Source organism: Sander lucioperca, chromosome 5 (assembly GCF_008315115.2).
Source record: "Sander lucioperca isolate FBNREF2018 chromosome 5, SLUC_FBN_1.2, whole genome shotgun sequence".
Lineage (NCBI taxonomy): Eukaryota > Metazoa > Chordata > Actinopteri > Perciformes > Percidae > Sander > Sander lucioperca.
Genome location: NC_050177.1, coordinates 22,664,289 through 22,689,084, shown reverse-complemented (window position 1 = coordinate 22,689,084; position 24,796 = coordinate 22,664,289). Strand labels below are relative to the sequence as shown.

The window sequence follows — 24,796 nt, the reverse complement described above, 5'->3', positions numbered from 1 at the left end:
CTCTTAGACTGATTTAAGTTGGACCGTATTTCAGCACCTCTCAGTGTGTCACCCAGAAAGGAACGTGATGTCACCAGCTCCTACATCAGACACAAGCATGCAGGAGGTCTCAGAATAGCAAAAGGTCGGGAGTGCATGTCCTCTATGCAAAGCATGTTCTAATCCAGCTTCAAAAAGCAGCATGGTGTTTAAGTTAAGTTTAAGAGATAACCAGGCAGCTGCTGACCAGTGAATTCCTGGAAATATCTTCTACTGCAATCAATCTGATTCTTTATAAAAGTGTGGTCACCCTGTTTTCACATGCACAATCTCTTCCAACCCTGGCAACCACACCCAACACACTGTTTCTCCCTCTATTCCCTCTCCATCTCACCTTTTCTCTCCTCTCCTACACACTAGCAGTATTAATCACAGCACACTAAACAGTGACTGACGCCATTCACAAGGCTTGGCTTTGTTGGCATTGCTGCCCAGTGAATACAACTCCAGACCTTTTTGTCTGCCTAAGTGGACTCTTAGAGGAAGCTCCTCCCTCTCCAAGGACCCTCAGATTACCTCTGAAAAGGGCTGGGTGATGGTTGAGTTTTGCTGAGGTGGAGGGGGAGCGCAAGGAAGAGGGGGGGAGGAGGGTGACAGGCAAATGATTGGGAAGATCCACTGCTCCCGGGGAGATGCACCCTCTCCCTCTGGACAGCCAGCAATGCCATCAGCCACTGCTTAGCAACCAGTGGGATTGCCTGAACAGAGTGAAAGACGCACCAAAAAAAAAAGGTAAAAGAAAGAAAAGATTTAAATCCCAGCAGAAAGGGGACTTGATTTGCTGACTACAGAAGGCAGGAGAAGCAAAACACGCAGCTGGGAAGAACAAAAGCAGGAGTTGACAGGTGAAAGAAAAGAAAAACGGGGCTTTGCCGGCACTTGCATTCAGCGACAACAAAAAAAACTCTGCCAAATTGTACAAACAATACAAAGCAAACACATGTGTAAATCATCACTCACAACATATTGCTGATATAATGTCCCAGTGTGTGACCAGTCAGGAGCATGATTTCCTCCTTCTATGATCATGAGCCTCACTTTGTCTATGCAGGTGTGTGTGTGTGTGTGCGTGTGAGACAACTGTGTGCGAAAAGGTGTGCCCAATTCAAAAGTCGCACTAAAATTCAATCAGACTTCAGGTTTGTGCATTTTAAAAGTAATACATCTTAATCCATCCCATCATTCCAGCAGTCACAGGTTGGACCAATCCCAATCACCATTTCCGTCACCTCAGCCCTCCTATTTTGAAGATTGATGCAAGTCATCACATTAACTCTACAGTCCAGGCTGTTTTAATTCCCCCATTAAACCAGTTCTCTGGTAGGCCAGTGAATCCCAAGAAACCTTGTAAAATCGTAAAATAAAGAAAAAGATGCTGACTTAGCAGTCGGTGGCAGATAGGATGAAAAGGGCTTAAGCTTTTGGCTGCAGAAATTAAACAGTATCAATCTCATTTGCATCACTATTAAAGTTTAATCAAACAAATGGGAATAATAAACTGGGGCACTGTCCCAGCTTGGATTTAAGCCGGTTTACACTATGGTGAACAATCGCAGCATTGAAATCCTAAAGCGAAATGACCACAGCAGTACCATCCACTACAGTGCAGGGGCAGGCTGATCACCTCCAAGCCAGTGCAACTCCCACCCACAGGTCTTTACTACTTTCTGTTGTGTCAGACTACTTTATCTTTTATTCGTAGCATTTGAATACATAACGATATTTGGGATTTATTTGCCATTATTTAACTTCTTTTTTTTTAATTTATTAAAAATAATTAAAAATCATTTTCTAAGTGGACTTTTTTGTCATAATATATGCATACCATAAATTAATATGTACTTATTAAAAATACTACTGCTGCTTCTTCTTCTTCTTCTTCTTCTTCTTCTTCTATCTGTTGCATAATAAATTCATCTCTGCCCTAATTTTAACCTCCTGAGAAGCGATTAGCTGCATTGAGTGAAAGGGTTTGCCTGCATATTAATTTGAGTTTTATAAATGAAAAAAATGTGCAATGGAAAATATTTGCTGCGATGATACGAAATACATTCAAATCCAAACTCCATAAGGTCAGTCTAGTTATCAACAGATAGCCAAACTGTATTACAGACTTAACAGTCTTTTAATAATCCAAACTCAGTGAATCAATGAACGGATTTTTTTTCTTCCTGCAAACCAGGTTCCAACAACATAAATGTACAATACTGCTTACAGTTGAAAACTGGGTAAAATGACGGGTGGACACGGGCAGTGTCTGGCGATGTCTGGGCAAAACAAAACTGAATATTAATATACCATTAAGAAGAAATGTTGCACAAAAACACGTTAGACAACTTACCATCAACTTGAAAATACAGTAATCCGCCAACAAGGATGAACGCTAGCGGACCCATACTAGCATATTAAACATCCACGGCGGGCGCGCAAATCCTCGAATTCAATGCAGGAAAATCTGTCCGAAATGACAGGCAAGTCTACTCCGTGTTTCTGGGAGTTATGGAGAGGTCCTAGTTACTGACAAAAGCCAATTTCAATGTCCAAAAAATTGAGAGGATCCATCTCGCAGTAGGTCACCCGGAGCTACTCGGGTTGTTCATATCCACCAAACTCTCAGTCTGTGAGTATTATCCTATCCTTGCTTGCCCCGCGAGTTCATCTGCTAATTCTCCAAGATGACCTGCTACACAAGCTGAGAGAGAAATATAGGCTACAGTAAGTCCACACTGGAAAACAAACGTAGGCTGGGCACTTCTCCGCAGGTCCTTCGTTCCTCAGGACTCGTCTCTGGCACCTTTCAAATCTTCAGCGATGTCTCCCCAGTCCGACACATGGCTCGGCTGAGACTCTGACTGGAAACCAGCCCTCAACTCTCATGCATTCCCCAAAAGTTGTGTTATTACAACGGGAACCATCTCCCAAAAGACCCATGTGCTTAGCCTAGGAAAAAGCGCTTTAAGTGTACAGTCGTACTACAAGTCAGTTCAACATCCTCCTTTCTGCTGTTTGATTCCAACAGCGCTGCCGCTAGGAGCGCACCAGGCACCACACCGGAACAGCCCGCAGCGCACCACACACCAAACACGGACCGGTCACACCGGGAAGACAGCAGCGACAAGGGAAGAGAGGAGTAGACTGAGAGGAAGGAAAAGCCCAGGAGACCTGGGGTCTCAGTCCAAATCTATTTGTAGTTATGACGAAATGAAGACTAGACGAGTGACCCTTTTTACTACTGTAAGATAATCATTTTGAACAGAGATGTGCTGGAGTGGAGGATAACCCACACAAACTCTGTTTATGGACATAGGACTGTTTACTTGAGTGTAGCCTACATATCATTTATAGCTAATGCATTATTTACCACACAATGTGAGCACTACACTGATTCTTACCTGAAAATATCCAGATAGCTTAACCACCTACTTACTGCAATATTAGTGGGGAATTGTACTGTATAACAAAGAGGCAACAGGTAGCATAATGTCATAACTAGCTTTTTATAAGTAAAATAAATCTATTTTTTACAATAATGCAGATGGTATGATTACAAATGTCATTTACAATTTCAGAATATGTGGAAACAACTAATCAATAGACTCCATTTCTGTTTAGGCACATTAAAGATGTGATAAAGATGTTGAATAATACATGGATGTTAATATCTTGAGATATTGAAGCAGAATTGTAAATATGATCTCTATCAGAAATCAATGACTGATTGACCGAGCCCCTGCTAGAGATGAGGAGAGAGGCGGCCTCTCTGCATACATATGTCTTTTTCAGGGCAAACTGTGCAGACAAAGACAAAATACAGCAAGCACACAAGATAATCACTACAATCCAATTTTTAATCATGGACAAATTCAGGTAGTATGACTTGGCACAGGTCCCAAGATATGTTGAGGTTCAGAGATAGAGGGGGTCGTGTATGTGGTCTGCACTACTGCCCAGCACGCTCTTCATGTTGTCTCAGCGGTTTATTATACAGTGAGCTATGAGCTGTGAGCTCCCCCTACTGGTGTCAGTTATAGCAATCTTCTGGGCACCAGGCTCTTTTCACACTGCCCTATCAAGTAGTATAAAAAGAGGAGACAGCCCATGTAGCCTAACAGCACCATTTCTTAAGCAACGTGATTGATCACATGTTGCTTTTCATCAGTACAATTAAGCAGATTTGATTAAAAAAAACACCAGAAGAAATTAAATAATTAGGCTACTATTGTTTTTTCTTTCTCCACAGACCACAGCAAATTGGTTTATTATTTTATCCAAATAACTTACACAATACAAACTGTAGTTGAATGAAACATTAGAAGAGATGTAAGATTAATCTAACAGGTTAGCCCCTTTGTCTTTACCTTTTTTGTTTTAACAACCTAAAAGGCTCGGATTTCCCATTTTATGATTTACATCAAAGTCAGCCATAGAACAAAGCCCTCACAACTCACAGTATGTTCCCTGAAGGTGTCTGTGAAAACCATACTCTCCCGATAAAAAATACAGAGACTAACACCATGACAGGATGGCTTTGGCAAAGGGAACCACTTCTATTGCCTTTAATAATAGCTTTGACTGCTCATGGTTTCTTTTTTCTTCCGTTTGTTTGTCAAGCTGCATGTTCAAGCTTGCCCTATAAAGGCCTCACTGGGAACTGCAACATGTTGTACGTTTACTAGCTTGCTCCCATTGCAGGCAGTGCTGTCAGCTGGCCAGACACAGTGATTTATCTTCATATTTTAATATGTTTGTGAGCTGCATGCAAATTCTGTCTTTTCAGTGCCTCCAGTGTCCTAGATTCTACCAGATGCGTGTAACCACACACACACACACACACACACACACACACACACACACACACACACACACACACACACACACACACACACACACACAAACACCTAAACAGAAATGTATTGTGTCATCAGCGTTGCTGACGGTTGAAGGAGAAAAAAAGAGAATTGAAGAAAGGGAATTTACTAAGAAGAAAAGCATGCTTCAAACATAAACAATGGAGTGCATGGCTTCATTGATGGAAAAAGTAAGTTGAGTGTATTTCTCACTCAAGCACTGCCTTATATTCCCTATTTTCAATCACTGGATCTGTAGCAGAGGTAGTGATATTCACCGGGTTTCTAAATATCAGCTGAAAGTAGATCTATATTAATTAAACTGGAGACTGTGTTTACTCAGGGCGATGCATGTTACATAAAAATGAGATGGTGGGACTAAGCCATGGACTGATAACTCCTGGACATCATAATATGAGCTTATGCTTCATTCCACTATTGGGGGAACTTCACAGATCCTTTATTAGGTTGGAGTTCATAATATTACTGACAAACAGGGTTTTCAGGGTGGATTATTTTTTTACATTTTGAAAAATTGAGAGCATGCAAATGAGGTGTAACCACACACAAATAAGTGCGACGTCACTGAGGGGAAAGCAAAGCAAGAGCGGTGGTTTAGAACGGCTGCATCAACAACACAGATGAAATCAAAGATATTAAAAACATGGAAAATAACACAGTCTTGCATGCAATTATGCTCCCCCCCCCCCCCCCCTTTTTTTTTTTTCCATTACCGCAAAGACAATTTGAGTTTACGACCAGATGCTGAAATGGATCATTTGTTTTAACCTAAACTAACCATGCCACAATTACTGTCACATTTTTGTGCAATTTTGTGTTTTTAACTGAATCTAAACTAATCATCAATCAGATAATTTCCCATTATTGTCCTCAGAACATCTGCTCATTGATGGAGCCTGGGTGGAGCCATTCATAAGAATGGTTGTCTAGCGTGACTCACATCCATCCTCGTCCACTTCTCAACTGGCATGCCTTTAAATCGGTCACGGTGAATCACAAAGAGAAAAGAAATATTTTTTTCTATTAATATAGGACACAAGATAGCTGCTTGCTATAAGAAAGCTACACTTTAAAAAGTGTATTAACGATTGATGTGATCCCTTTAAAATCTTAATAACAGCATCCTCTAATTGTTCTTCTAAATGATTAAGGCTCTTTTATCCAGTTGCCCAGTTTATTAGCCTGGTTGACACCAGACCCTTCTCAGTTGTAACTGAGAGTGGGTCTAGGCAAGCTTCATTCACAGCTCATTTCCAAAGGGGCGTCACCAACGGACGCCGCTCAAATGCCTATGGGCGCAAAGGATAGTCCTTCAACCAATCAGATCAACGATCCGGGTGACGTAGCAGCGACAGCGGCGTCAACGGGCTGCTGTGCTTCGGTGGCTGTCATGTTGAATGTGAACAAAAAGCTGCTTGTCGTCGCTGCGCTATCGTCATCGTGTAAAGCCCGCCTCAACGGTTGTGATTGGTGCCTCGATTTGGAAAATTGCAAATGGGCTTGAATGGGCTCTTGGCCAGACTGACTTGCAGAGCAAATCTCAAATTTGCCAGAAGTTCGTCAGGGTTTTCCCAGGCTACCAGTTTATACTAAAGCAATGTGAACATAAAATACTGCTATAAAAAATAAAGCACAGCAGAAGATCAATAGGGGGTCCCCAAATGGAGAGTGTGATATCTGCGAGACAATCAGGAGTGTGTACAACAGCAGCACCTGCTCTGGGGGTTTGGAGACACATTCCAGCAGAGACATTTTCTGCATTTGAATTGCTTTTAACTAAGGTGCAATTCAAATGCAAACTATGAATCAAACGCAGACAGTGACAGAATGTGTAGTTATAGCAAAGCTGCATCTGTCTGTATGTATGTGTGTGTCTGGGGGAGAAAGAGGAAAGTGTTTTTAATTGTGTGCCAGGTCAGAGGTTCAGGTAGCAACATCACTCATGATCAGATCAGAGTGGTATTTGGGGAGCTCTTAGCTGGATATCTTTCATGGCTGAGTATCCCCTTACTGGGTTTGGGTTCTCTGTGTGGGGATGATTAGGAGCTGGAGGTGGGGAAGGCAGTGTGTGGAGGAGGGGGTGTTGTGTGGAGGGGTGATTAATGTAGATGTCAGTAGCGGCCCTCCCTCCTCTGCTCCCTCCCCAGCATCCGTAATGACACCTGGGGAAGGCAGAATGGGTCTACCTGCAGCCCAGGCTCCCTCAGCAAGGCATGATTCTTCCCCATGATCCTCCTCTGTCAGCAGTCCTGTCACTGGGCTCGGATCAGGACCTTATTAATGGGCCTCTATGTCAAACACAGATATTAAGCTGTGCTCTGCTCCGCACTATCCTTGGCAATAACACCCACATAGGAACACACACTGACACGATTATTTCTACACAATACAGTGACACACACACACACACACAACTCATCACTACATGTGCATTAACATTCGCTGAAATATTACTTTCTTATTTAGCAAATTTTACAGATTCAGTTTCAGCATGACAAAGAGTCCATCGATCTGTTAGATATCTCTGTTTCTCTTCCCTACTTCCACTCTTTAATACACCCAAACCCAATATCACATTATGCTGAAAAAGTGACAAACCTCTCACTATGATGCATTGTCCAACAATGCAAATCTCTCCACTCCAGGTTATATGGCTACCGAGTAAAGTCTGTGGCATGCTGAACACGAATAGACCCAAAGTGCTGGCAGAGAGCCTCGGCAGCTAGGACTGCTTTTGCTATTTAGGCTTGTGGCTTTAATATGATGCATAGAACAGGGAGACATATATAAGAGCCCAAGTTTTGGAGACAAAATACAGCAGATCTGGGTTTATTCAGAGCAATAAAACATTTAATGGAAGTCAATGGGACACATGTTAAATTGTGTACTCTCTGATACTCCCTCGGAGGGGCTGAAGGAGGAGGCTGGACAGATGGAGGAAGAATGGTGGACACGACACCTGAGCTCGATGTGGAGAGAGGCTTCTATCAGCAGGACATAAACTCTGTATGTAATGCATCGCCCCGTCTTCCTCTGATTCACTCAAAGGTACAGGAAGTGAGATAGGGCCACCCTATCAAATGTTGCAAAAATGGGGATTACAGTTTAGGAATTCTTGCTTTTCCCATTCTCTCTCACATTCTTGTTGAGTGAAGTATTAAATAAACTAGCTATAAATATGTGACTTTGTTTGCAAATTTAAGTGAACATAAAGCAACTATGAGGCAATGACATGGGACAGAGTAGAGAACATTAATGTGTACCCATGTTTATTAATTTGTAAAAATGGAACTAAGTCATTTCTAGGTTTGTAATTTCTAGAGGAAAACCTTAACTTAATCTGACAATCTTGTGTATTTCTCTATTAAATACCCACAACTAAATAAGTAGCAATCAAGCAAGTTAAAGCTAGGAGAAGAAAATCATCCATAGATATTTTTAATAAAGAGTTAAAAACTCTTGTTTCATTAAGACTTTGTCGGTGCGGTTCGATCAGATTTGATTGACACCGACCTGGTAACGTAAGCAAATACCAAACGACTCATTACATTGTAATTCAAATGTTGCTTTACTCTGATTGGTGTGCAGAAATACATGACATCACCTTTTTTTAACTGAGCCCCGCCTACATGTGAAATAACCAGACTAACTTTGCCGAAAATGTGATGTTCACGTAAGATGCCATCATGTGTTTTCAGGGCTTTTAATCGCGAGGAATCTTTTTTTCTTTAGCAATACTTCATCAAAATGTAGAACCAACAGAAATATAATGACGCTGCAGTAATAGAAAATATACTGTGAAACAACCTAGCCATGCAACTCCAATGACTGAACAAAACAAATATTTGATGTAGAAGACAGACTTTTACATTTAGTCCTGTACACAGGTGGTAACATCAGAATTCTTTCCTTGAGAAGGCCAGTTCAAAGAAGTCACTAACAAACTCACAAATGTCAAAAAAGAATCTATAAAATACACTATGAGATAAGTTCAGTTGTAGGGAATCCAAAGTAAACTTTACAGATGATCTGTCTCCTTCCTCCATGTTTTCTATTTTATGTCAACCTCTCTTTTCCTCCCACTCTTATTAGATATTCCAGCCCACTTCTTCAACCACATTCCTGTCATTTATGGAATTTGCCTGTCTAGGTGAAAAACAGCCCACTCCCAGGGTCCTGAGAGCTGTAGCTAATTAGCTGGCCTACTTTTTCCTAAACGTAGCTGCTTAATCTCTCTCCTGTAGAAACTCCTCACAACTGTCATCCCCCACCTAGGGCAGACCTTGATAACAGGGTGCTAGTCATTGTCATAACAGAACAGGGTAAACAGTTTGGTCCAGTGAGCGATGGGCAGCAGCCGCTAATGAGTGAGAAGTGAATACTTCAACTGTGAAGAATCAGAAAGGAGGGAGTGAGAGGAAGGGAGGACAAGAGCTTCTGAAGTATCTCTCCAACCTCATTATCAGTGAGGACATTGTCCTTCCTGTCTCCAGTCCTCCTCCTCAGACCCACAGCTATGGACATCATTAGCAAAGCTCTGAGCAGCTCTGTTTCCTCTGAAATCCCTTCGTCCTGCACAACCAGACTACACAGACTGATAACACTGGTTTCATGTTTGGCATGTGGAAACCCACAGTGTCAATCCTTTATACAACAGTCCCTGCTAAAATGGGAAGTTATTTCTCTTCGTTACTCCTGCATGACATTCTGAAAAAGGCACAGTTGGTCTCATAAACACCCAAGTAACCCAAACAATGGATTTATTTAAGCTATCAACATCATGTATTCATAGTCATTTCCTTCTCCCTCATTAAAAACATTATTGCAAAGAATTGCCAAATTCCCCCCAAGACTTGGCATGAGAATCTTTAATCATGGCACACACATTTAAGAGTCTTGTTGGAACGAATAAACTTTACAAGACAGTTAGCACAACACATTTAAATGTCTGAGATGCATTGTGTAATCATAAAAAAAACATTAACCTGTTGAGTTTCTCACATGATTTAATCCATGTAAAAGACAGTATATGCAGTGTATATTTCCAATTATAGTGTTTATTTTGGCTACCAATTAAATAAATAGCTATGCTTTAAATTAGAGAAGAATGAGATTAGATTGGAAAGGTTCTCCCAACAGTTGGTATCGTTGATGATTGGTAGCACTATGTCTCATGCCAGCACTGTCAGACTTACATTAGCACATATGTGCTAGTATATACAACATGTACATTTTCTAAAATTGGTTCTGTTGACATATTGTGTTTAATTACATCTGCATTACTGCTCCCAAGCCACGTGTGATAATATAGTAGGCTATAATACTACAAATGAATGAATATATCTGTTACCAAATACAGTTTTTACTTATAGTATGCCAGCTATTCTGGTTTAATATCACTGCAACATCTTCCACTTCTTTGTATTAGCTGCTGTAAATATTGTGTATTCTTTGTTAGAGGAAGCAGAGTGGCTGCGGGCATGAACTAAGAGTTTAATTAAACCTCGTTCTGTAGCGGTGGCATGTGATCAATAAACAGTATTTAAGGATTGCTAGACTATCCAATTGCTGGAAGTCATGCAATTTATTTTCCGTGCTAGCAGGTAGCAAATGTAAAGCAGTGGAAATAACATTATACCACAAGCTTCACAAAAGTACTATTCCTATCAAAGGCAGTGTTTATTGTATTGAACGACATTATATATTGGATGGCATCACATTGTACAGGTGCTCATTGTTTTCTGCCCGTCATCTGTAGATCAGGAATGGAAAATAACTTTTGGTTTGTAAAGCAGCCGCTCACCCAGTCGTGGAAAAGACAACACGCGGTGATTGAATTCTCCTGTACTTACTTTTCTAGAGAGCTGCTAACTAAGGAGGATTGGGATGATAGTGAAATTTTGGGCTGCAATCCTAAATAGATTCAAGTATTCATCAGAAAGAAAATAAAACATAATTTGGTCATTGTCTCCACTGATTTCTTCTATAATCCTTCTACTTCTTTTTAACACCAATTTGTATTCACTATATATGTGTCTGTCATACTTATAATGAAATATATAGTTTAATGTTTACTATATATTAGTACTCAACCCAGTATGCCGGAGTGTAAACATGAACACTCAGCATTATAATGTACTTACTGCAGCTGAAGCCCATTTTCAAGGAACAGGAATGTGTAGTTAAAAAAAACTCAACTTTTATCTGCTAAAAGGCCGTTTCTTTTTTGCACAAAGTGAAGATTACACTCAAAATATATACCCCATTACACTCTCAACTATGCACTCACTTTTGGAAGAGAGCCCAGAATTAAAACAGCTCGCCTCAACGTCTCTCCCGTCTCTATGAAACCTTTTTAATCTCCCTGTCCCCTCTGTACACTATAAACTGGCAGTAATCATGACTGGAAAAACAATATTACCCCCTCACGTCCTTTACATTGTCTGCTTTGTTCCTCACCTTCAGTCAGGTGTTTGGAGGGGGAAACATTCATTTCAATATTCGGATTTGGTAACCCTGTGGCCTGGGACAATTTCAACATCTGTTGTCCCTTATTGCCAGAAACTAAAATGTGTTGCACACTTTGGCCTGCAATGTTGTCGTGTACAGCTCCAACTCCACTACCCAGGATGACTTGCTATGGTTGTGAATGAAGATAAATACTCACAATGTAGTAGCAAGTTTATTTGATCACATATATAAGCAATCTTCTATATAAGTTTATCAAAGCAGCTTGACTACGTATCGTTATGAAATGACAAAACAGAATTTTAGTCTCTAAAGCAGCTGCTTACATTTGGCTCTCACATATCAATACCTTTTGGACTGATTGTAATCACTGTACTGGATAAAACACATAGACTCCACTTAAACAGACAGCCCGGCTCCTGTATGCTGAGTGCTATCGACAGAATCAATTGAAGGCAGCGCTCATCAGAGGTTCAAACTCAATTGTCCCCCAAAATGGAAAGTGATTTAGCGCCTGAGGTCATAGTCGATCCCAAATGACACATTGGGGCACCCCTTCCACATGCTCGACCAGGGACACCATGACCCTTTTGGGGGAGAAAAATATCCAGACACTGGGGGGCCCCAGGGCACCCAACTGCCATAAATGCCTCAATGTCACCAATCTGAGCTGAGTGATGGTCTGACACAGATGACGCTGGACACGACAATGTTGGCCTATAATTAATTTTAGGCATGAACTTGTACACACATGAACAGAAACACAACAAATGCCTACAAGCAGCAGATGATGACATTTAAAAGGTACAATATGTCATATTTTTGCATTAAAATGTTTAAAAACGACTATTCCTATGTTATATATGTTGTTGAGTTGTGTATTTACATTATCCCAAATGCTTCCAACAATGTTCAAACCCAGAGAAAGACACGGTACGTTTAAGGAAGGCAAAAAGCTACTCTAGTAAAGGTTCAGAATATACTGTATGTTGAAGCATCTTACTGAAGGAGAGATTGATTTCATTTGTAAATGACTGTTGAGTTGTTACATGACAAGAGGCTGCAGCTCAGCTGTATCATTCAGGCTAAGCGCCCCTCAAATCACTGATCTGGTGATAAAACAATGGAGGTATGTAAGTGGATTCCACCGGCTGTAAGTGGATTTCACAGCGAGCAAGTTACCACAGCCACTCCTAACCTGTGACCTCTTTCTGTGTTTGCCAACTGTCTCCCACAAATAATTCTAACCCCCCTTGGCTGAATGAATCACACAGACAGTATGGATCGTCATAGTCTCTTCAGGCCCTAATGAAACTGGGCTCGTGCATCTGACATTTCCATCCCCCAGGGCCAAGCCTCACACGGCCGCAGCCTCGTACCCTGGCCTTGCCACTTCACACTAATTGCTGCCTCATAAGCAAGCACCACAGCAACAAATCCAGTTAACGACAGTGGCATATTGATCGCTGGCAGGCAGGCAGGCAGCACCCCTGTCCCTAGGTAAGGGAGGATGGGCACCGTGGCTTTTACAACCTGAGGGATGGCCTGCACCCAATAAAGAGCACGTCCCTGTGACAAAATAAAAACCAAGAGGGTCAGAGTGATACAATTACCGCTCGGCAGCTCTGACCCTAACTGTAGGTGAACAATAGACTGCAGGGTGGTGGTGGGAGTGGGGGCAGAGAAGAGGGGGCCCTCATTATAGAGGTAGGCCACGAGACCTGTTCAATTTGCTCCATAAATGAGCACTGAAGAAGCACTTTCGCGCTGTCCCAACAGAGCCATTACAGGCCTAGTTTGAGCACAGAAGAAGATTTTGCAGCATGCCTAAAATACAGCCAGCAGCACTGGGACATTAGGCCAAACAGATCTGAAAGCTATGAATACACAACGGCTGTTCAAATAGCAGCCTATAAATCCATGATGTCACCAATACAGAAATGCAGCATTGGTACTTAAAATGTTTTATGGTTACATGACGCGTTAATCATAATTTCACTTTATGTATGGTGTTTTATTGTATTTTAAATATTGTAAACAACTCAACATGGTATACAACATGTGCTGACTGGTACTGCAGAACTCTGGGTGTTTTATGCAGCAAACAGGGTGCCTAATTGGAAGAGGAAACAAAGCACATTAGTCAAACTACTCATTTACATACTAAAATGGTAAGGAGAAAAGGCAATGCTGCATTTTCTTATTTATCTGTGAGAGCACAGTAAAAGGTGATAGAATGAGGCCAAACAATGGGAGGCTTAGTGAGACTGCGTTTCTGCTTAAATCGTACATCCATCAAAGATGCTATTTTTCACAGATACTGTATATCTGAGGAGCTGGTAAACATCAAAGTTGTAAGCAATCATCAAAGAGCATTGTGACACATTCCATAAATCGGTTTTAATGCAGCACTAAATTACTGTTTTCCATTGCCTTTGTTGTCTAATCTGGCTTACTTTCAACCCACACTGTATCATGCAGTCTCTTCCTCCAAGAATAGCTCTTTCTTCAGTTCTAAGCTGCTACAACAGACCGTAGATGTCCGCTCTCTCTTTTATGCCAGCCACATTACAAATTCTGCCTTAAACGTTTGTTCTACTTACTACAGTGACTGAATCCACAGTTTACTAAACGTGTGTATATATTCACATTTCCATCAGCTGCCGATCTCTCACGTCAGACTGCAGTAGAAGGTGTTCAGTAAAGACAGAGCAGTGTATCCACCATTGTTTCTGGATCCTTCTGCTTTAAACTGCCCAGCAGGTGTAGGTTGAATCTGTTCATAATGTGACCTTTATATATACAGCAATTACTAAGTTATACGTTTATTATTGTCTTTATCAATGAATAAAAATTAGTTACTGGGTCTCAACTGACATATGTCAATGGATTGTGTGAGCAGTGCAAAGTAAATTAGTACTAGAGGATGTGTGGAGAACATACATCTGGTTTTACCACAAAACTACAAGATGGTCACATCTGGACTAATAAAATTAGATGCTGATTCCTGTGGATAACTCTCTGATGTTACCACATGAACCAGACTCGGCACCATTTGGTTTCTGGCAGCGTCTCTCTGTGAAATAACTTGCCCCTCCCTTCACAGTGTTGACCCACAACAAGTCTCCACTGCTATGGCACAAGCCCTTCTGAGCTGCCCACTGATAATTCGGCATGAAAAGACATAAAAGTTGAACGATTTCAAATTTACATTGGCGGGTGGTTGGTTACTGATTAGCAGCTGCATCAAAGACACTTCTTATTCACTATAATGTTCACCTTTTCGTAAACGAGCTGAAATATTTGTGCAACATTTGGATGGAATCATTTCATTCTGCAACTGCTTAGGCACATTGCTATGGTTTATCAGGAACCTTCAGCAGCAACAATGAGTGTAATTAGTCAAAACGGCAAATCTTGCCGAAAGGTGACACGTTTGTAGCTATGCTATGTGTTTTTCTATCTGTTCATACACATATTTATCATTACATATATTTGTGTTTGGGTTAATGTAATGCACTAGCTTGGCACATTGATGCATCTCTTTCCTTGTTTTGATTTACAGTTAACACAAAAGAAGAAAATGCAGGCACATGCGACAATGTTACAATACACATAAATTATGAATGCATTCCCTGCAGGAGTGAATCATAAATTCAGAATGGAGGTAACAAAAATCACAATGCAGTCATATGGGAGTGAATAAGTCATGCAGTGACACTGTGAGTTAAATAACCTGCTTTTAAAAATGATCAAGAAGAAAATTAGCTGTTTGAAGACTCATGACTCGCCATGTTCAGGGTGTTGCCACTGTTGCTGTGGCTGGTGTTACAGCCTTCTAGGAGGTAAACAGAAAGAGTGTGTGGACACGCAGCCCTGGGTCAACAACATTATTTGAATTTTACTACACTGCTGTGCAGTGCTGCTGGCCTTGAGACTTTACTGTGTGCCATTAGGGTCTAACACATAAAATCGAAAAGGTCATATCTGCTCTAAAAGCGTGAGGTTGTTACCTTCACAACAGAAAGAGAGACAAGGATAGAAGAAAAAGAGAGAAGGTGATAGAAAACATCTATATTTGCTAACTTTAAAAACAAAATTATGTACAAGTTGTCAGATAAAAAGCATCAAAAGAAACATTCTTCGCAGCATAATCTGTCATACTGTAAATCAATCTATTTATGTGGTTTTTCTTCCTCTTGGAAGTATTTTTGTTGATATATGTATTGTGGCTGTATATGGATGAGAGCCTATAGAGTTTGTGTTGTGCTCCTTATTGTGTCCTAGCTATAAACAGGAAAAATCATGTCTATAGAGTCTCTGGTATCCTACAATTACAGCAGATCGTAATCGTACTCCCACTATCTTCAAAAAGAGGATATAATAGAAAACAACAGAGGATGTGTGGGTCAAAAGGAATTGCAACAATTTAAACCTGGTGAGCAGTTTGAGCTGAGCTTAATGATTTCTGTGAGACAGTGTCATCCAAACACCTCACAGAAAAAGGACCTGTTTTAATAAGGCCCCTTGTTCTGAAACTACCTATTGATTTTCACTGTGGCGGGTTGTGGGGCAGTGACCTGCTCTGGTTCTTGGCCCCCACAAAAGCTAAATTGAGCCATTTAGAACATGGGTCTGTCTTTAGAGACTCCGGCTCAGCACTGACTCCCCCAGCCAATTTATTTCCATCAGGTGGAACTTTTTCCTGGAGCTGCAGAATTTCCGCACAATGGACCTGCTGCTGAAGATCCTGGCACACAATTTCCTACTTCCTTTAATCAGCCTCTACTGAGTTTGGCTCTCAGCCCTTTGTTTTATTATAGTTTAACATGAGACTTATAACTCTGACCCAACTGCACCACAACAACCTTTTTTCCCCCTTTTTTCCCCTTTAAATCCCAATCAAGTATTGCAGCCATCAAAAAGTTGGAGGAACATTATGTATCGCTGTTCCAGCTCCTCTCACAGCAGACTGTCAAATCTATTGGCCCTCTGCAGCTGAAATGCACTGACTGGTTGACTTGACAAACAATGGAGAGAGAGCAAAACAGCCATAGGCACGAAAACAACAATGTGACACGGACATGATGAAGGAATGCACATGCCATTCATACACAAGCCTGCCCACAAGCATGCACACACATGCGTGTACCTTGCACGACACATATCAGTACTAATTACAGATGGGTACTGAAGACCAGTCTATAATTAGCACTGCATCCTGATTGGTCAGAATGTTAAAGTTTGCCTACTGTTAAATGTACTATTTCTGTGGACTGTAGTTAAAATGCTCTGCTGATTGTTGCTAACTGTAAAGCAAAGCGAAAGAAAACACAGCTAACACTATGTGTATGCTTATAACAAATGTGTAGTGTGTAATGGGTGTAACACTAGAGACCTAACTGCTCTTAAATGTACTCTAGGAAACTTGTCTTGACAAATGTTTCCTTACATCTGATGTGTTACCTGTCTTTTACGCAACTAACTACCTGTGCACTTAAATACAGTAGAGTCACTCTACAGTAGAGTCCACGTGTAAGCTAGACAGTCATAGTCTAGATCTCACACACTAATTCTTTCCCCTTCCAGGTGTACAACAATAACAGTTTGCTAGGGATCCATTTCAAAAAATATAAAGGATAGATTGAGCACTGGTGCACCTAGTTATACATTTTAATTCTGTTAAAATTAGGGAGGAGAGTTCTGATAAGTATAGATGCCAATAAACAGTACTGATATCAGTATAGTCCTAATAATTCCTATCACTTGTACTAATAGCTGTAAACCCCAGCTGTGGCCATTATTAAGTTCATGGATCTCTGTAAAACAGCCAGCTCTATAAGTGAGCTTTCAATTGTCTGTACTAATGAAGTTACGAGGTGGATAAAGTGCGACTGAAGCTAAAACTACTGTTGACTGTTGTACACGCCAACAATTTGTTTACATGTATTTACAAGTGTCCCAGGAAAGACATTAGAAGGGGTTATTCCATTATGAGAGGCTCATATTTAGCTGTCTCTGCACGCTACACTCCATATCACCAAAGCATAGTGTATAGTCAGCGTGCTGGAAGAGAAATGTAGCAGCACACTATTGAAATCCGGGGGGGCTTTTGCACAAAAGTAGAATTTATAAATCCAGGATAACTGATAAAGCGAGGCTTGACCTAGTCTAATCTGTGCAGCCTGGTTTGGTGCGTTTCACGAAAGCCAAGCCAGGCTGAGGAGGAGCGACTAGGTCGAGTCAGGCTGAAGTAATTTGGATAGATGCTCGTTCCCGGCTTTCTTAACAGACTGCGAGGTCGATCACAGATTTCTGATTTACTGATGCACAGCACATGCAAACAGCGAGAGAAAGTGAGGCAGACGATCGCAAAACGACTGAATGTGTAAGTAGCCTAAAAATATACATTCACTGACCACTGCTCTGAATTGAAACCGTCCAAGGTGTTAGGCTAATTATTTGCACAAATGGGTTGTTGTATTCTAATGTTACGCTGGAAATTTACCATTAAGATCAATTACAACCACTAATCTACAATGCTAGATTGCGATGTGTACATATCCCTCTTTCTCACTGTCTCTCGCTCTCGTATGGGCTAAAATATAAATTACCTAAGTAACATATTAACTTCCACTGCTCGCTTTTCAGGCAAAGTGTACAACAGTTCGTTTGTGGAAATAATGAGCCTAACACATTGAATGGTTTCATTTAAGAGCAGTAGTTTGTAAATGTATATTTTTAGACTATAATTCAGTCGGTCCACTATTATCTGCCACGCTTTTTTTCACTGGCAGAGTTTTCATCTTTACATATTATATGCTTTGCTTTCTCGTTTATATGGACATAGAAAAGAAAGACACCGAAGAAATAATCTAAATATATAAATAATTAAATAAATCTAAAATCTAGAAACTATAAAGATAATTAGGTGATAAATTCCAAGCACACTATAAACATGCATGTAACAGAGTATATCATCAGTTATTTCCCCCCAGCAAAATACAAGGTCAAAAACCATTGGGGTGTCCTCTCCCTGTTGTTAGATGAATGTACAGTAGTCTACACTATATAGTTACTGGTCCAGTATACTAAGTCTATAATCTGGGAGGATTGTACAATTATTAAAACCTAAAATAATTGTTCAATCCTCCCAAATTATAGTCCCAGCTCACTGGAGACAACACACATTGTGTGCTAAGAATGCCAAATACAGTGCACATGGAAGAGGAACATACATGGTCCTCTGTTAAAGAATAACCCAAAAAAAAAAGAAAATCAACTAAAATAATTAAAGGTGTATTTGGTGTCCCTGACCAGTCCTGCCATTGTTAGAACCACTAACACGTTTAATGTATATGTATAATATGTTAATTTAAATCAGCCTTTTCTAATTATCTCCGTAATCTATTCACCAAACTTCTAACAACAATATGAACAGCAGTTTTCATACAGCAATATAACAGTAACAATGACTGTCACATGAATACTTAAAATAATTTAATTATTAATTTAAAATAAAAAAATTAATTTTAATAACTAAAAATAATGGTCAACTTTAAATAATAACAGTGCTTAACTGAACAGCAACATGCACCTGTTGTATTTTCATCCAGGCTGATAACAATAGGGTAAAACCACTGCTGGGTGATCAGAAAAGGCTCCAGGATTAATAAATACTGGCTGTTAGTCTGGTCTGGAGCAGGCTAGCTGTACAGAATAAAAGAGGTAACTTAGGTGCCTCTGCTTTTATGAAACCGAGTCAAGGCTAAATTGAGCCAGGATAACTGGGATATCCCGGCTTAATCCCTTATCCTGGTTTTGTGCAATAGCCCTCTGGTCAGGGATCACATACAAGCATATACCGTGCTTTCCTTCTGAGTGAACTCTTGCTGAAAGAGCAAAAAAAAGATGAAAGGAAGCAGAGAAACCGTCATATAAATGATCTGAACTGGAGATCAAACAAGAACTGCTTTATGAACAAATCCAAATATTTTCTCTTTTGAGAAGGCATGAATAGAGAGTGTTATTCAGGTGAAGAGAAAGGTAATGCTGTGCCATCGGTCACTTAAGTTACAGCGTATATGGGGATATCAGAAAAACCGTGGAACAGTGCTCAAAGGCAGAATGAGAAAAACTGATATTAAAGTAAGAGAGGGGAAAAAAACATTCAAGGTCACCCTTGTCCTTTCCCTCGCGGCTGCAAAACATTTCAGTACAGTGCTGCAGCACATTCACAGCTCAAACCAATTTTGCCAGAGGAATCAATATGGCTGAAATATTGGGCTTTTATGAGTTGCTACATTCAGCTGGGGGCTGTGTGAGCGAAGTAATGTGTTCAGCTAGATTACATTTAAACAGCCTAGACATTGAGAAGGGGTGAAACCAACTTACATGGGAAGAACAAAGAGGAGCACAAGTCTATGATTATTTTATTAATATTATTGATTCTTATATGGATACAGTCCGGGAGCTCATCTGCATAACATCTAATGGTGGCATAATGTACGATTAGGTGCAAATTTTAACCTATTTGATATTTGTGTGGGTTAATTGTGAATTATATGACTTTAAAGAGACGTATGTCCATGTTACAGTGGCGCTGTTTAAAGCCTATAAGCAAACCATAATGGATTGTTATTCATATTTGATGTTGTTTAATTAGTTAACACAAGGCCCATATTTCCTTTTGCTGTTCAATTATTTATTGAACTCTTGTTTCACGTCAGCATATTGCTGCACGGCGCGGGCTTAATGATTCGTGGAGTTTGCTACCTATTTGTCCACTTCTCTTTTAGTAAATAAGCCATTCTAGATTGTTTCTCATAAAGTATAGTATTTGTATAATATATTTAAATAGCATTAATCAACAGTGTCCCTGGTCAAATATATCGAATGAGTATTTACAACCTGCGTTGTATATCCAGTCTCTTAGGGCCGTCAAGTCTATACAATGTGGTGCAGGTGGTTCTTGTGGTTTCTGACAGCGGTCTCTTTGAGACCTCGTAAAGTCTCAGAGGTGTGGAAAAGAACATCATGTCAGCCACAGAGCCACTGCTCAACCAATGCCTAAAAAGAGCATCTGAGGAAGCCATTACACAGCCATAGTGCCAGGGAAAAGGGTGGGCCAGTGGGGCCCCCTGGCAGTGCTGCAGTCATTAATGCCCTCAATTTGCCTTAATGGCTTTCTCAATCCCAGCCCTCAATTCCATTCGTCCCCACGCCAGACTGTATTTCGTCTCCTCTTACTGCCTGTAATTAATCCATTCATCTCTAAAAGATCCGATCAATGCTGCCTGGAATGAGAGCTGCCATGCCATGGGAATAGTACAGGAAAACATGTAGACTGCACTTTGGTCAAACAGTGTGTGTAACTGGACTGAAAGTGGAATTATTGATAAAACACAACTGTAAATATTGGTGATCTGTAAATGTATATAGTAACACATTTACTATATAAGATCAATAGCATGTAATATAGAAATAAATGTTGCACAAACACTTCTACACATGTCTGAACTCCCACAGTGAGCTATTACAAATCTCAATAGGATCATACAGTGAGCATTCCTACTGGAGATGATTTTTCAATTCCAGTCCCATTATTACTTTTCTGAGCTAAATGTCATGCACAGTATATATATATATATATATATATATATATATAAAAAGAAATCCATTTCCAATTTATGTTTTGGAAATTTATTTTTAAAAAGGAAGAGATGCTGTGTCGGCTGGGGGGAGTATTCCACATGAAGCCAGATCCAGTTACCATCATATCTATCACACTGGTTTTGTAAAAAGGAAAGCTTGTTAGAAGTACATGTTTGGGTGGTAATTATTAAATTATTGGGTAAAAATGAATAGGCACAACATGTGCATTCATGTGTATGTATTTGTGTGTCTGTGTGAGCATGTGTTTTCATGATTCAGAAATGCTGGCTGGCAATCAGGCACCACGAGCCCTCCCACTGACCCCACTACTAAATCCCCCTCCTTGGTCTGGCCTGGGATCAATAAGTAATTTTTTGGAGCTGATTAGTTTGCAGCAGGAAGGTGGTCACTGCCTGATCTGTCCTAAGGATATAATCAAGCACTAAAAAGTGGCATTATTGCCACTGTAATGTGAGCAGGGCGGGTGTAACAGTAACAGTATGTGATACATGTTTCATTGGAAATGGTGTTATGGACCATGATGCAGAAAAGAGAGGGGGATCTGACATGGAAAAAAGAAGCACGTTGCCTAAACTAAATCCGCAATAGTGAAGGATGCTTTTGATTGGTTGATAAAAATCTGCCATGTTGTTGATTGATTTGTATAGGGTGTCATCAGTGAAAAGTGAAGAAAATGAAAGAAAATAAGTGGACGGAAGGGAATGGCCACAAAGAAGTCATTTAGGGCCTGTAGGACTGCAGTAAGAACTGCAGTAAATTCAGCTGTTTTAATCCCCGAGAGACTGATCCTGACACCTCAGAAATGAGCATAGAAGGCATGAAAGATATTTGTGGCTTGGATGAATTCTCACTTGTCTTTGGATGGAGTGTGCCCATCATTTTTGTATAACCAGACTCTTCCAGTAAAACTGCTTTATCACTGTTCAGACTCATGTGCAAACTAAGCTCATTCATCATAGATGGGTCTCACATTATGAATAGACATGTTTTAAGTTTACAATATATGGAAGGTTTCATGATACTAACTTCTTTCCCACCGCACAAAAAAACCACTAACATCTGGCTTTTGTCTTCAATGGGAAAGGTTAAAATCGGCACTCATTCCGGCAGTGAGGAAACATGACACCTGGTGGAAACACTCATTTTCGGCACGATCATTTGATGCTTGTCGCCTCCATCGGTAAATTCTGCGACTCTCAGCCACAAATTCCATCTATCTCCGTGCAAGCAGCAATCGGAAATTGTTACAAAGAGAGACTGAATAAGTAACCGATATAAAAAATAAGTAACAACCATAACATTTTCAGTGGCCTCCATGCTGCTTTCTACTGTTATCTAACCCTGTTTTCTGGTGCATTTCTGACTCCAAACGAAAAGAAAAAAACAGCAACAGAAAGGCATACTTGTGTACTGGCAATGGGACAGCAGTCTTTGGTCGGTTTTTGGCGGGTTTCCCCCCCCCCCATTTAAAAAAGCTGCATACACACGCTAATTTTGGTGGGAAAAGGGTATACAAGTAGACACACTTGCATGCTGGGGTTACCTTATTCAAACAAACACATTTAACAGTGCAGCCCTGAGAAAAACCAACAGTAAAAGAAGGAAAAAGGTGGGACATCTGCATTTACATTTTGACACACTTAGTTCAGTCAATTCAGATGAGACACTGAGACATGTCACACCTCTATACCATGGCAGGATTAAACTGACTAAAACACTGGCTATATAGCACTGTCAGTCTTTACAGAACTGCCAAGAAAACAAGAAAAAAACAAAGAGGTTGCTGAGAGGCATACTACTGTATGATTTAAACAAGTAAAACAATATTTTGCTCAGTTAGTGACCAAGTAGTGTACATAATACAATCTTACAGCTATGTGCAACCTGTTACTTAAAGCATACCAGACTATGCTTAATATCTACAGTATGTAGAAGGACTGAGTTCACCTCATGTTGGATATTCTTCATTTAGATACAAAAATACATTTTGGACATGTTCCATATTACAAACAAAACTTCCCATTTAAGTTGTTATTTTTGGCAACACTTCTGTAGCTTTTTTGGATGTGTTCTTTTATCTGCTGCATAGCTCTTCCAAACAGCAGGTTGTCTTTCATGTGCTACATTACACAGGCTCTGAGGAAGTATGTCAACACTACCGGCTTTCAAACTCTCAACTATTCCTGACTACAGTGCTGTCAGTCATCTCTCCACTTCTATTCAAATGGGCTTGATAAAAGTGCTACATTTATTACATACTAAAGGTACTATGCAATGCTAAGTTGTGTTTTCCTCTGTTTTTTGTAAAGGCATACTATACAGGAATTGTCACTTAATGGTTTGTAACATTCAAAGCCGGCCCCTCCTCCCCCCGGCTCAACGACACCAGAAGTGCACGTCCCCAGACCTTGGTTGAGAGAACACAGCCCAGTGTACCACCTGCAGCATCCCTGCAGCCAAAGTGAAAGCCAACCCCAGATTCACTCTTGTTTTGGAAAGAGCTCCGTCGCTTGGCGTTTCGCCTCGCTATATTTGCATTTTTCCGGTGCTGTGTCCGCCATTTTCATAGCTTCCTCTTGGATGCTAGCTTTCATATGGGCTACACACCCAGGGCCCAAAAGATGATGGCCAGAAAAGGTCCAGAACCCAGCGAAATAAGAAGAAAATACAGGCAGAGGGTCAGATACAGACACCGCCACACATTTCTAGGTCATAAGTGATGGGATTACTTTGTATGAGTCTATACATTGTTTTTTAGGACAATCCTGCATAGTATACCTTTAAGGACTGTTCCATTACTGCATGATCTATAATCATGTACCAAAATATAGCTTTAGGTACTGCAAAAAAAGGTCTCTGTAGTGCAGTACATTGTAGCCTGAATTGCATGTTTTAGCATGATTCATACTCAGCAGGATAGGTTTTTGGTTAAGATGCTGTGAAGATTTAGTTTTTTTTCCATGCTATATAGCAATATGGAAAATATAGTAGTATGTGGGAAGAATAGTCGTTATATACGACTATTTAATTTATAAAAACTACATTTACATAAAAGCAGTTGACACTATTTTCTAAAGAAAAGAAAAAAGAATACCACCATTTACATAAAGGCAGAAGAAAGAACAGTCATTCCTGAGGAGACGATGCAGTTTTGAGTAACAGACTGTGGTCTGATATTGTTAATTTGCTGTAAATATAGCAAAAGAGTGATAAATCAATTCATACATTCATGTTACAAACTAAGCATATTGTACGGAAAGGTATTTAATACATATGTCCTTGCAAGCTGCTGCAATTCTATGAAGAAACTGCAACCCAAACACATATCCTTTTAAAAGGCTAGTGAATCTCCTCTAATGGGTGCTATGAACTCTGAGTATCATGATTTCTTTTCTATAAAAAGCAACACAGTGATACTGAAAGTAACCAGATGCACAGCTTATTCAAGAGGCTTAAAACACATACATTCTGAAGGTTTTAAGTTCAGCACTCAAAATCTATCCCAGAGTTTCAAGTGATGAACTTTTAGGACCTTGTGCCTGGGATTGCTGTACATTTTCCCTCTGCTGTGTAGCCACAATGTTGAGCTTTTCTCCCTGGAGTCCCATGATGGTGGTCATAAATTGGGTGTGTGCTGAACGGAAAGGTGGCCAAGGCTGTCGCTATGCTTCTCATATTTTAACTTAAATGCAGGTACAACCCAAATGATTTACACACTGACCATTAAACTGACATCCAAGGAAAAG

General features: G+C 40.3%; 1 protein-coding gene across 18 annotated transcripts in view; it reads right to left on the bottom strand.

Moving 5' to 3' along the window:
• Positions 1–24,796, bottom strand: part of robo2 (roundabout, axon guidance receptor, homolog 2 (Drosophila)) — a 398,552-nt gene that overhangs the window by 170,033 nt on the left and 203,723 nt on the right. Inside the window, exon 1 of one of the 18 annotated variants that reach the window (XM_031297364.2) lies at positions 2,381–3,180. The exons of the other annotated variants lie outside the window; for them this stretch is intronic. Within the exon in view, the coding sequence (XP_031153224.1) occupies positions 2,381–2,435 (55 nt within the window). The 5' untranslated portion in view covers positions 2,436–3,180. Of the gene's footprint in view, positions 1–2,380; positions 3,181–24,796 lie in introns of those variants that run through there. 18 annotated transcript variants of the gene reach the window in all.